Source organism: Lissotriton vulgaris, chromosome 4_1 (assembly GCF_964263255.1).
Source record: "Lissotriton vulgaris chromosome 4_1, aLisVul1.2, whole genome shotgun sequence".
Taxonomy (NCBI): Eukaryota; Metazoa; Chordata; class Amphibia; order Caudata; family Salamandridae; genus Lissotriton; species Lissotriton vulgaris.
The window spans coordinates 1,999,607,938-1,999,622,223 of NC_141691.1; the positions used below are offsets into that span (position 1 = coordinate 1,999,607,938).

Below are 14,286 nucleotides of genomic sequence, written 5' to 3' on the forward strand. Positions count from 1 at the left end.
TTACTGGGCTGGTTTTGCAATATTGGCCCCCTGTAACAAAATCAGCTGCAGTGTTGTCCACGCGCACCCCCTTCTGCCCTCCCATCCCTCCCCCGCCTTTCGTGGACAGTCAAACTCATTTGCCAGGACCACTGAAGCTGCTGCATATTCCAAACACTACAAAATACCCTACAGAAGCATGGAGCGCTGCCACCAGGCTCTGTAAAAGCCATCCATGCACATCTTTTAACGAGCACACACATTCCAGTAGCCCCCATTTATCACGAAGACCCTTCGGTGTCTTTTACTAAAAAGCATGCTACTTCCACCATCACCTTACATTTCAATGAGCACGACCACAGTGCAACAGATGATTTTATTTTCAGGAATCACCATAGTCAATGTCTGCAAAATCCTACACAATGAAAACTTTATGAGAAATACACTTCACAGTTCTGGAAAGAGAATTAAAGTTTACAGACAACTGGCACAATGATTTCTGTGCCAGCAGCATCTATTAGCAGCAAATTGCTCTAGGGTGTTTACAACCTCTATGATACCAAGCAGGGTGAGCTAAATGGATATACTGTATACTTTAGTAGATAGATGACGTCACGCATGGCAGAGAGCACAAGCAGTATGGGGGGGGGGGGCTTTAGGTAAGGGGCAGTACCCCTAGAGGAGGTCTTATGAGGCGAGTGACAGGAAGACGTCCCTTAAGCTTCTGTAGGGACCTGTCTGCCTTTATTGCTACTTTCATTTTGATCGCTCCCGCCAAATACTCACTACAGAAGGACAAGGCTTCCATTAGCATGCACAAGTGGATGCAAGCTAAAAACATACCACTGGGAAGCTTTGACGCCCTATTTCGTAAAATCTGGAAAACAGAGGGTTTGATGGATCCTCTGCAGTATTGCATCCATTGGGATATAATCCGTTTATGGATGCATTGGAAGGCGGTTGCTCATCACACTCTCTGGCTTTCGGTGTCTATTTTGTCTACTCCTCCTTCTGTGCACTTTAAATACCTTTATTTCAGTTCCTGGAAACGGATGGCACTGACCCACCCAAGACGCTATACCAGATCCCAAATGTTGGAGATGTTCCCAATCTGCCCCCCTGGGATGTGCTTGCAGATCCTGCATGGAATGCTGGGACAGGGTCAGGCAATCAGAAATCTTAGAACACTGGCACAAAATAGCCTTTGTTTACCTGCAATCTGGGTTCAGGAGCAGTGAAGCAAGCAGGGATATCAGGTGTGTTTATTTACCTGTGTTATGGGAGATTATAGCAATACCCCCTTTCCCAACATGCTGGAAGGCTTTAACGGCTGTTAATTTCCCTTCCCCTCGTTGAGGGACTACTAATTGGGTACAAGCTGAGGAGCAGGCAATCAGCAGCAATAAAAACCCTAAACGGAAAACAATGATGCTTAAAAATGATCTGGCATTTAGTAAACCTCTCTCAAAATGTCACTTTCTCTTTAAATGATCAGTGTTCATCTCAGTAGGGTCTGTCCTCTGCGTAATTCATAATGCCCACAAGTTTACGTATTTTCCAGGATTTGAAGCAGGTCCTTTAATCCTAAAAAGAGTCCATTGTGCAGGAGGCGGCAGCAAGTCAGCGACAACACCTGAGGTGAAGTGTAAAGCAGCGCCTCCGACGCCGAAAGATTAACGAAAAAAAAAGAAAGAGATGTCCGCGCTACCAGCAGACGTGTGGCTCCTCCATCTTTGGCGCCGGCGCCACAACTCCATAAACCTCCACTCCACACAGAGTGAGGTATTCATTTCGGCCAGTGATGACGACACTCACGTAGCGGCCCTCCATCCCTTTGCAGCACAGCGTGGAGACGGATCCAGCGGACAGGTCTGTGATGGTGCCGCATCTGTGGGTCAAAACACAAAACCAGAAGGCAGGGGTTAGACAGGACCAGTGTCATCTTTGCCCATTAACTTAACTGCAACATTATCAGATACATCTTCATGGTTTCAGTTGGTGCATGAGTGACCTTCTGTCAAATGTGTGACACTTCGAGTGACACTTACTCCTCCTCCTCCTGACGCCCCCACACGACTCAACCTCGACATCCCCCGACACAGCCACATCACCGGACACCTGAGAGACCTGCACTGGCTCCCCGTCAGCAAGAGAATCACGTTCAGACTCCTCACCCACGCACACAAGGCTCTCCACAACCTGGGCCCCAAGTACCTCAACGACCGCATGACCTCCTACACGCCCACCCGCCAGCTACGGTCGACCAGCCACGCACTCGCCACCGTACCACGCATCCGCAGTGCCACCGCCAGAGGAAGATCCTTCTCCTACCTGGCAGCCAAGACTTGGAACTCCCTCCCCACCCACCTTCGGCAAACCCAAGACCATCTCTCCTTCAGGAAGCAGCTCAAGACCTGGCTGTTTGAGCAGTAACTTACCCCTCCCCCAGCACCTTGAGACCCTCCCGGGTGAGTTGCGCGCTTTACAAATGCCGTGATTGATTGATTGATTACTCCCGAGTAAATCAAAGCAGTGACCAGTACTTTCCGGTGAGTTTTGTAATTGTATTAAGACATATCACACAACAGTAAACACATCTAACACAAGCTAGACCTATTGGCGCTGCTATTAATGTTGGCCAGAAGTATCACATCAATGAGTAACAACAAAGATGTGAATAGTTAGGACTGAAAATAGTTCAATTCTAAGACTATTATACTGTGAATTGAACACTGCTAGGCCTGGGGAAGGGGTACTAGTCTTCATTGGATCTCAGTCCCTCCTGTTCTTCCTTTCACACCACTTTCCTCTGTAGTTTCTTGCTCTGTTAGCCACTTAAGCCATTTTCTCCTCACATCTTTCTGAAATCCTTTATTTGCATATCTCACATTCATCCCTCTCCTTTCACTGTATTTTACTACCTTTCCGCATGTACTTCCTTGTGTCGCCCTTTTCGCCATGCTCATAAACACACACATGCTCACACTCTCTCTCCTCATCTGAAAATACAGCATTTGCATTTCCTTAGGTGGTGCTCTGCTGAGAGGCTATGGATTGCACCAGCGTGTGGAGTCCAGCAACTTCGACCCATCGACAGGCACTGTGAGAAACTTTCACTAACTTTGGCCTCAACTCCAGAACTCTCAATCGTGCCCCGTCATGCACACCCACTCATAACCCGAACTTACCCAGACACCTAGAGGCGACGCCGATCACAGTATGCACTGTACAAGAATCACGTTTCATGAAAACAAATCGAGAAAAACACCATCTGGAAAATTCATACACTCTTACGGAAGGCAAATGTAGTTCAATGTTAAAGGTAAAAAGGAACTCCATCGCTGACATGGATTACCTTGAGAGAAGAGTTTACCATCGTTCGGTGCACTCAGTAGAGAGGCCAATGATTAGATGAGCATTTGGTCTGAACACCTTTGGGAGTCACCAGCAGCAACTGTGAGAAGCTGTCACTGCCTTAATTCTTAACTCCAGGGCTCTCAATCGTGCTCCAGTAAGCACACCCACCCATCACCCGAACTTATCTAGACACGTAGAGGACACTCACAGTTTATGCTCTATATAAGAATAACAAGTTGCAAGAAAAAAAAAAAAAAGATACTCTCTCCTCCGAAGATATATTCTAAAGGACAGCTCTGTCCTCTGTGGATGCTCTGTCCTCTGATGATGCTGCCTCCTCTGACAGTGGCATCTGCAGGGTAGTCTCTTCTCTGTGTCTATGCCTCATGTGAGCATGAGTTTATCCTCTGATATTCCAATGAGCTGCAGAATCCACCTTCTGTTGCTGTAGTAAGATGCCAAATGGAGATCTAACAATGCACCTCACACATAATAAACAACTAGCCACACGCTTCTCATCATTTCACCTCACATCTGTCCCACTGTTGTGTCCTGTAAGTAAGGCGCGACACGAGGAAGGTGCTCAGCATGAGGGAGAGACACACTATCCTCACCTGAGCTCTGCAATTACTCTCTGCCCCTTTCCGGTTATGTGGCTCCCACTCCCTCTTCATTGACCCCGGCCACTTGGGGCTAGATGTAGGTAAATCTTTTTTACCGATTCTAAAATACCGAATTTTACCGATTCAGTATTTTAGAATCGGTAAATTAGATGTAGGTAATAATTCGGCATTTTTTACCGAATTGGTAAGATTCTGTAATTATCGAATCGGTATTTACCGATTCGGTATTTGTCATTGATTCCTATGGGCCTCCGGATTGAATGTCAATTACCGAATCGGTAATTACCGAATCGGTAATTACTGAAAAATTCAAGGGTGGCAGGGTGTCACTTTGATGATTAGTGCTTGTGTGCCATGTGGCACACATACATGCCCTTCCATGTGGCACACATACATGCCCTTAGGGCATGTATGTGTGCCACATGGCACAGGTGTAAATGCACATATTTGCATTTACATAGGAATTCGTTATTTACCACCAACTAATAGTTGGTGGTAAATAACGAATCCTTAAAGCCCTGTAGCACTGTTTACAGATTCGGTAAATTTACCGAATCTGTAATTTTACAGAATCAGTAATTTTACTGAATCGGTAAAATTACAGATTCAGTAAAATTACTGATTCAGTAAATTTACAGAATCTGTGTTTTTTAATGCCCTACATCTCAGTATCCAAATACCGGTCGGTAACGGCCGGAAATCGGTATTTTTGGCCGTTACCGACCGGTATTTGGATACCTACATCTGGCCCTAAATTCGGCTGGGGCTGCGATGACACAGCCGGCCGGAGGCAGAGTCAGAGTCATAGAGGCTTGGCACTACACCTCCCCCTGTTTCAACACAGTCCACCAAACATTATGAGAAGATGTCTTCAATGAGTCTACGAGGTATGGTCATCACTCTGGTCACAAATCCCTGGTCCTTGTTTACACAGCTCTGCATGCCTCAGGAGCTGGCTATTTGAGAGAGAGTTTCCATGACTACGTCCCTTCCAGAAACCTTTGTTCCTCCTTCAAGCCACTGGTTAGAATTCCCAAAATTCGTTGGGCTAGAACTGGTGAGCAGTCTTTTTCATATCTCTAGCCGGTCACATGGAATAAACTCCCTTAGGAGCTAAAAACTACAATGTAACTCTCCACTTACAGAAAAAACTGAAAACATTGGGGCATATTATCAAGGGCCTTAGCTCCGCTTTTTTGGCTTTTAAAGACAAAAAAGCGGAGATAATGTTTTCGCCCTATTAACAAGGCTGTGCTCACATGCATTAGCGCATGTTAGCAGCCTTGTTACTGACGCCTCGCTTTGTAACTGTAATGAGATGCAAAGTGGGTGTCACTGGGCAGTACAACCTTGCAAATATCGCTGATGTGCACATCGCGATATTTACAAGGCTGCCCCAGCATTTAAGCAGACGTAAGCTTTTGGAGAAAACCGCTGTTTTCGCCAGAAACTAATGTCTGCTAAAATACAGACTTACCTATCCCTAACATTGGGGTGGATTATGCTGATACGACCACAGGGTCGAATCAGCAATGCTATTGCCGTTTTACAGGGAACATCGCTGGGAAACCAGCGATGTTCCCTACAAAACAGCGATTCCCCTGCTAACGCTGGAATTTTTATCGTCCTGGAGAAATGCGTTGTTAATAATGCGATACCAGGGCGATAATTTCTAGCGATGGCCGGCGATAAATAAAAATGCACTAATTGCGCTTTGCGTTATTTATCGCCATCCCTAGATAATATGCCCTTTGGTTCTTCCAGTAAATATAAAAGGGCATGCATTGTTCTTGTGGAGAAGCGTGGCTCAATGGTTAGAGTGGCAGACCCTGATGCAGAGGTCTGGCCCGGGACAGGGTTCAATTCCCGCCACGGCGGCTCTTGGACTCAATCTCCCCGGACCTGATAATTCTCGCCTCGGTGATTAGTCTAATCATGGGTCCCACTCTGTGACTCTGGGCAATAGCTTGCTTAATCTCCATAACGGCCCCAGCAGCGCTTGGATGCCTGGCTTCACCTTGGGGGTGCCCAGGAGTGGACATCTCACAGGAAAGCCAGGAAGGGTTCCACAGCGGTATGAATACAGCGCTACGAGACCTCTGGGTAGAAGGCGCTATATAAATACAAACACAAACAAACACACATTTTGTAGGCTGCCTGGTTTAGCGCTGGGACACTCTTATGAGTTGCTGTGCACTATATAAATCTCCCTAACTTAACATAACACTCTGCCAGACCAAGTGGTCAGTGGAGGGAGCATCAACTCCGTATCCCTTTGATCAGGTAGTACAGGAGGTGCCACATCGGATTGTGAGGCCACTGGTGAGGAGTCATCTGAATCAGGACTGAGTTAATTGGTTCTGAAGTGTGATGTGTTCTGAGTTATAGACTTCCCGGGGCATTAAGTTGTGACCATGTTTCCTTTAACCGCAGTGACTTGCAGCTGTTGAATGTTGAAGGGGGTGTCCACCTTCTTCTGTTGCTTTTGCTTGGCTGCTACGCAGTCTCCTGGTTCAAAGTGTCTCTTGTGCTTGTCGTCTGCCATCCGCACAGTCTTTCATTTTCTTTTTCTTCGCTCGTGACTCAGACCACATGAAGGCTCAAGAAGCATTCAAATATCCACTGTGGTAGCTTGGTGTGCAGGAATTGTCGAAACATGAGTGGCTGGGCTTTCTCCTGTTGTTGAATATGTTGTGCTCCAATATGTTTGCAGAACCTGACTGAGAGCATCGTCCAGCACAAGTCCTTCTTCATTGGCTTTTTGCACGATTCATTTAAGAGTTCCCATGAGTCGTTCCGTGATGCCATTGGCCTGAGGCCAAAGTGGGGGTTATATGTTGGTGTGTGACATTAAGGCCTCTGAGGAAGTTTCGGAAGTTTCTACTCATGATTGGTGGTCCATTGTCAGACTTTAGAATCTTAGGAGACCCCATAGGTTACAAAGATGTCATTTAGGACCTTGGCAGCACTTGTGGAAGAGACCACCTTGACCAGCGGGAACCTGGAGTGTTCATCTATTATTACTAAGGGGTATTTGCCAGATTCAAGCAGGCCAGAGGAGTCGACTGCTACCCTCTCCCACAAAACTGCTTCTCCGACATCTCCAGTGGCAAGGGGTGTGAGACCGGCACTAGACAGATGCATAGTGACCTTTTCGCAGTTCTATCTCTATCATGGTGTCCAGCCCAGGAAACGGCAGTCTGTCCTGGAGAGCCATTTTGGTGGCCACTATCCCTCGGTGTCCTACGTGGGATGTTGATGTCTTGTTTTTAGATTGTTTTAGGAAGCACTATTTAGAACTAGTCCTTCACAAGTGACTGTCAGCTCATCCTTGATGTTGTGGAACGCTCTGTCCTCCTCAGAGCCATCACTCTAAGCTGTTTCCACTTGTTTTGTGTGATGAACGTATCACGAGAGCTAGTGTGTTGGTATTCCTTGTGACTTCCTTGATCTAGGGAATGGAAAGGGGATGAGGTATGCTTGTATTGATATGAATTGTAAGTATTCCTCAGCCATGGATATGTGTCTCTTTGATGAGGTTACCTGGAGAAGTAGTCGGCTGGATTGTGTTCCATGTCAGGTTTGTGGAACATCAGGTAGCCATATTCTTGGAGATGTATTCCCCACCATTTGATTCTTGGGCGCATCTTGACCTTAGGGTTCCCAAAGATGGTCAGGTTGGTCTGTCGCATGTCAACACATAAGCAGACAACCCCTGGATTGTCCTTCTTCAAGACGACCACAATAGGAAACACACTCGGCATGGGTCTTTCAGATGGCTCAATGATATCCAGAGTGAGGACATTGTCAATTTCCTTTTCCACTGCTTTCTGTAGATAAAACACCACTCTCATATGACACTGCACCGCTGGGCAAACTCTCTCATCTATGTGAAGGCGGACACTGGTGCATTTCAATTTGCCAAGACCAGTAAAGAGGGCTGGAAAATGGTGAATGAGTTTGGGGACAGTCTCAAGACGAAAATTGATGGAGATGAGTCCCATTGCTACTGCAGTGGCAAAACTAAGAAGGTATGTTCCAGGTTTATTGCCCTGTAGAACATGGATGGGAGTGATGATGGATTTGTGCCAAGTGACAGAGATGCACTGAAAGAACCATAACTGGTTAGTGGTTTGTCCACAGCCCAGGTGTAGACTTGTACGGGTGAGCGTTAAAGAAGCAGTACTGGATCAAGTGCGCTGAATTGATCCAGGGACATGACATTGGTTGATGCCCCACTATCAGTGATGAAGGATATGGACTGTTTATTCATGAGCAGGTGTATGACCAAGCAGGTACTCGAGGCATTTGGAAGATGAACACGATGAATGACATCTCTTCCTACTTGTACTTGTATGAGTTCAAGGCTAGTGGCAGTTTTAAAACATAGGATCCTATGGATGGGTACTTGACAGTCTGGACCATAGAAAGTGGCATCTCTAATTTGCTCTCGGTACATGAGGGTGGCCGTGAACTTCCCTAGGCAGTGTATGGGTACCCCTTCACCCCACACATATATCTCCTCCATCAGTTATCAACCAAATGTACATAGTCATGGAGGGTGGCAAGATCTCTTCTGCTGAGGACATTGATGGTGGCAATACCATCGACAATAAAGTTTAGGAGACGGCCGTTCAAGGAGAGAGCCACCATGAGCCACGAGGCTGCTGGTCTCTGTGTTGACATCATTAGGAGATATCAATCCTCCTGGCTATCACGAGTTGGTGAAGTAGTAGAGTGCGAATACAGGGAGGTGGGCGGATGGTATCTGGGTGTGGTAAGAACAGTTCGTAAGTGGTGGCATGGTTTTTCGCCTGACTTTGGTCGACGTTGATGCTCAGTACCCAGTTTGTCACAGCATCTGCTGCCATCGGAGGAATGGTGCTTTGATTAGGCATGGCAGACGGTTACAAAGAGGTAGATTTACTAACATTTTGAAATGGGTTTGCATCACAAGTGATGCTAACCAGCATATTTTTTTTTCCTAATTTACTTTTCAGTGTAAAACTTGTTTTGTGCTGGAAAGTACCCTGAAAGTAACACAAAGCAGCATAAAGCACTGCTTTGTGTTACATAGATTCAAGGGAGCATTTCATGGGTGGTACATGAGCGTTCCCATGCCACCAACCATACCTTTTGGGTTTAAAACTCTATCTATAAACAATAGCAGACAGGGTTTAGCGGCAAAAGTTAGCGCCATTTAAAAGGAGGCATTAAGAGGAGAAATGTTTTTATTTCTCATTTTTTTCCGATTTTGCGTGCGTGCTGCAAAGTAGGAAAACTTTTAAAGTATGTCTACGTATAGTATTTTGTACTCGAAGGGTGCCCTTCCAGTACAAAACCTATGGGAGACTCAGTCATGCTCTTTGAGTGCGTAGATGAAAACCACGTTTTATCAACAATACGTTTGAGCCCATACTGACTTACAGGCGTCAGGGTGACCCAATGATGAAGCATGACACCTCTAGGGTGTGTGAGGGTAATTAAAACAAAAGGAATTGTTTCCTTCCCCACTCCCTAGTGGGTTACTTCACAATAGGACTTCCCATTGGTACCTTATTAGGGTCTACCCCATTGATAAAACATGTTTTTTATCCACGCACTCAAGGAGTGCTTTTCGTGATTCAGTGTTTTGCACACGGGAGGGTGTACTCCCTCTTGAGAATTTCTCTCGGCCCTTACAGCGTAGGGGAAGGGTCCTTTCCCTAACTGCCATAGTTGTGTCATACTCCGTCACGCACCATAGCACTAAGGTCTGCCTGGTACGCGGCATCTGAAATCAGCACCAGTGTTAGGGAGGGGGTAGGAGAGAGCAATATGGGGCTCTCCTTCTCCCTCCCTGACATGCAGTGCAGCACAGCATTTTTGGCTGCTGCACTGTGTTCCGTGACTTTTTTGTGTATCTGGGTCAAAGTGATTTTCTTTGCCATAGCCTTTGCACACTTGTCCTAGTACTGGGAATTTTCCTTCATGTGGGAACGCTCGTCCACACTGGTAGCAACATTTTCTGACATCTGACTGCCTAGTCCTGGGTTTTTCTTTGTGCACTTGTTGTTGACTACGGAAGGCCAGTATGGATTTTAGAGTGCTTGCACCTCCTTCCGCGTCCGCTGCCTGTTTCTCTGTGCGGCACGGGCCTTGGCAAGCATTTTGGTTAGAGAGTGTGTTTCACAAAGCACTCGCCTCTGGAAAGCTTCAGATTGACAGCCGTCAATAATCCACAAGCGCATGGCTTCTTTTTCAGAGAGTTCGGACAAACAACAGTGCTTGATGAGGTTTTTGAGGTCCTCGACTAAGTCGTCCATCGACTCCTCTGGTTGCTGTCAAGCTATTTCAAACATGTTTTAATCGTAGCCTACATAGTTGCTAAGGTTTCAGACTGTTATGTGTGACATTTCTCTGGTTTCAGTGCACTAATGAGTGACACTCAACTGCAAATGTGTCACACTTTAGAGTGACACTTTATCATGAGTAAATCTAAGCAATCAGGTGCATGGAAAGGGATAAATATCAAAATGTATACCCTTTTCAGCAATGAAAAGCTCTAAAAATATCTTGGAATTGTTGTAAAACCCCTGAAATAGAAGGCTAACAATTGTTTTATATTCAACACTCGGGGCCTCATTTATAAAAAGTGTTGCATCGCTGCAATAAAACAGCGATGCAATACTTTTCAGTGTGCCCTCCCTGCGACACCATGGATGCGCGGTATTTACTGTATGGCACTCCGTGTCGCAAGGAGTGACAGATGAATCAGGAATCCTGAGGTATCTGTTGGCGCAAAACTCACGCATTGTTAGAGTTGCGTCATAAACATGACGCAACTCCAGCAATGCATAGGGGAGGCCTATACACATTGCACTGTGTCACCATTATGCCTGCTGTTTGGCAGACGTACGGTTTTGACACAGTGGCATCCTAGAAATGGTGCAGGAAAATCTGATAGATTGCACTGCCCCATTTCTATGAGGCTTTTTGCGGGGGAACGTCCACCCTGCATATATTATACCTGTTGCAGCTATAATGTGGCGCAGGGGTTTACAAGGTGACGCATCTGCCTAGATACGTTACCTTGTAAATATGGGGCAACATGGTGCATTGTTTACGCCACTGCTGCGTCACGAAAAGTGAACCAACAGCACCGCAAAAGCGTTGCAGGGGGCTCATAAGTGAGCCGCTAAATCGCTGCACATTTTTTCGGCAGCGTATGTTATACTGCGTGTAATAATATTTTTGAGTTTAAAAGAAGTTTATTTGATATAAACGCAAGATGAAATACAGTAAACAAAGAATTACATATATATACAATTCATCTTTATAAAAAATCGGGAGGAAAAAGAAAAGAAGGGTAACAAAAAATAATGGAGGGAAAAAAGATAGAAAAAAGATGAGAAATAAGCAACACTTATGCATAAAAAATTCCTACAAACATTGAAATAACCTAAGACCATAAGATAATTGATGGATAAAACAGCAATAAATATATACTCAAGGGGGTTTCGGGACCTCCTCAGTGCGAGGGTTATGTAAAGGTAGTTTTTTAGCAGACTTATTTAAGAATTCAGTAACAGGCATCCACAGAGTTTCTCTTTTAATGGCAAACGAGACTGGATGTACATAGGCTGTGTCAAGTCTATGATTATAACAAACACCATACCAGCATGCTTCAAAAGATACTGTTGAGGTGTCTTTCCATGACTTAGTGATCTGCTGAAATGCAACAGCTATAAGTAGATCAATAATATGAAAATATGGAGGGCAAACTTCAGAGCCCTACCTAGGAAAATGTGTGAAAAAGAAAAAGGAATTTGGGAATCTGAAATAATGTTAATCTGACGCCATAATCAAATCCAAAAACTATGAATTTTTGGACAATCAAAAAGCATATGTTTAAGATCAGCTGACGCAGCAGGACAGGACTAACAGGAAGAGGGTATGGTAGGATCAATCCTCTGCAATTTGTCTGGAGTGATAAGTAATCTGTTGTAAATAAAAAATAAAGTTTGAGTAGTATTAGCTGCTCTAGAAATCTTCCTCACCTTGGTCCAGATTTTATTCCACAGTGGAATAGGGAAAGATGTACCCAAATCAGATTCCCAGCCACATTCAACCTCAGATTTATTACGAGAAACTGGGATATCTATTAATTATCGATATATTTGGGAAGCCGAAGGAGGATTACTTAAAAACGATGTAGTAATAGGTGATACAGGAGTAGGAGTGGGAGAAATGGAGAGAGAATTATAAGAGGGTTGAGCAACTGCTGTTAGAGATAAATATTTGGGATGAAATGAGGAAGGAAGAAAAAAAGGGAGATTGTAATACCGAAAATGGTACACAAACACCATCTTGAAAAAGTTGATAAGTCTTAATATTTTTAAACAATGTGTATATTCTCATTGCTTTCAGTCGTAGGCTGGGACATCATAGCACTTTAATACAGAAGTCACTATCAACCACTTCACCAATAAGGTCAAAATTCTGTTCCTCTCTGGTTACCCACAAAATCTAGAGCAATTGCATTCAACAATTGAGGTTTCAGAACATTAATGTAAACAGATGCATTTCCCATAAAAATTGATTATGTTGCGTGACCTTTAAACTTCACCAGTATGAGGTGAAAGTTTCACCAGCACCAGTTTTAAATTTCACCAAGCAGTTGATCCTGGCTTTAGTGTGGGCAACAGATTTTATTCATTGCTGACAGCGTGGCTTCTACAGCTGCATGGAGCGGGAAATGCCAGACACTATTCATTGCAATTTTGATATAACTACAATACATTTGCTGCATGAAAGAAGTTATCCCTCGGCCTCAGTCTCAAATATAAATAAAGAAAAGCAGGCCTATGAAAGGTGTAAACTAACCGGAATATGTTCAGGCAAGTGCTGCAGAGCTCATTGAACTTCACAGTGCAGGATGTGTAGACTGAGAGGGAAAGACTACTGACTGCTGCCACTGTCCTCAAGGGCTTTGGGAGTGTTTGCCAGGGTTAGGCTGGAGGGGTACAGGCTGCAGCTGGTACATGGAGGGTGTGCCGGAGCAGGCAGAGAGTCACAGGCAGCTTCTCTCTCAGAAGTTTCACATTCTTCATGACTGGCTGGCAACCATGGTGGTTTTATTGTTGTGTGCTCTTTGCCACAGTGCCAGCCAGAGACCAGAGCCACTCCTGAAACAGACCCTTAATCACCTGGCCCGGCGAAATCTGGTGTCCGTGGGCCAGGAGAGACACGAGTGACGCCCACAGGTCCATGAGTGGCCCCAAAAATACCCACCCACAGCAGCACAACTTCACCTGGAAGAAACAGGTCTACAGTAGCACTAGCAAGTGTGCTGAAACAGAAGGAGGCATGAGCAGTATATGGGAGGGGTTACTGTCACTCATATCAGACGCTTCCTCAGAAACATAAATCAGATTTATGAAACACTGGGGTATAATTAGGACGTGTGCTGCTGCTGGCGCCGCCGAGGACCGAGACGGGTGAGGGTGCATTCACTCAACTCTGCTTGCGTGTTATTTTGATGGTCCTCTTTGCCAGGCTCGCTGCTGTTTCTGCCACCTTCGATCGAGCAAGTGGGCATTTTTGTTCAGCTCGAGTCTGCGTTGTGCAGAAATATGAGGGGGTTGCACAATCCTCATAGTGGTATGGCTCCACTATTAAGGGTGGGTTCAGCACGGTTGAGAGAAAAAAAATCTCTTAATAGTGTGCATCACTGCCACCTGCACCAATGACCTGCAACGGCGAGCTAGGCCGGGGAAACAATAGAAGGCGCTGCATGCACGTGGGGCCGGACCCAGAGCTTGATGTTTTTGTTTGTTTTTGGTTTTTACCCCTGCAGGGTGATCCTGCCAGTCCCACACGTCTGCGTGTCTTCCCGAGAGGCCCTGCCCCATTAGAGAGCACAATCTGGTTTGCCATGCGATGCTGAAACACAGCAATGTATCTATTCCCACACGTTATGCCAGATCACCATAGTAACCAGTATACCCGAGGTCGGCTGTAAATTGTCTGGGCAGGCAGACTGCTGCAGCAGTGAATAACCAGCGCCTCCAAAGGGCTGCTTTTATAATTGTAGAGCACCTCATGATCTGATCTCTACAGTGTGGAGCCAAGCTATAAATGCCTGAATAATGCATTTTTGTGCGGTGATGCGGACACCAGCACTAAAATACGTTAGTCTAACCCCTGATGGGTGGCACTTGGGAGGGCTGAGCCTATATTAGTGTCAGGACAAAACGACTTTGTGAGTTCATCCTTGAGTTTGCAATAGGCGTTGGCTTCTTCTTTCAGAATTTTCTTTAGCGCATCCTTGATGCCATCTCCCCCA

At 45.5% G+C, this 14,286-nt stretch overlaps 1 protein-coding gene across 1 annotated transcript in view; it reads right to left on the bottom strand.

Annotated features, from left to right (window-relative positions):
- Positions 1-385: 385 nt before the first annotated feature.
- Positions 386-14,286, bottom strand: part of LOC147724834 (fucolectin-like) — a 110,250-nt gene continuing 96,349 nt past the window's right edge. The window contains exon 4 of the mRNA XM_086918115.1: positions 386-1,867. Within this exon, the coding sequence (XP_086774241.1) occupies positions 1,684-1,867 (184 nt within the window). The 3' untranslated portion in view covers positions 386-1,683. The remainder of the gene's footprint in view (positions 1,868-14,286) is intronic.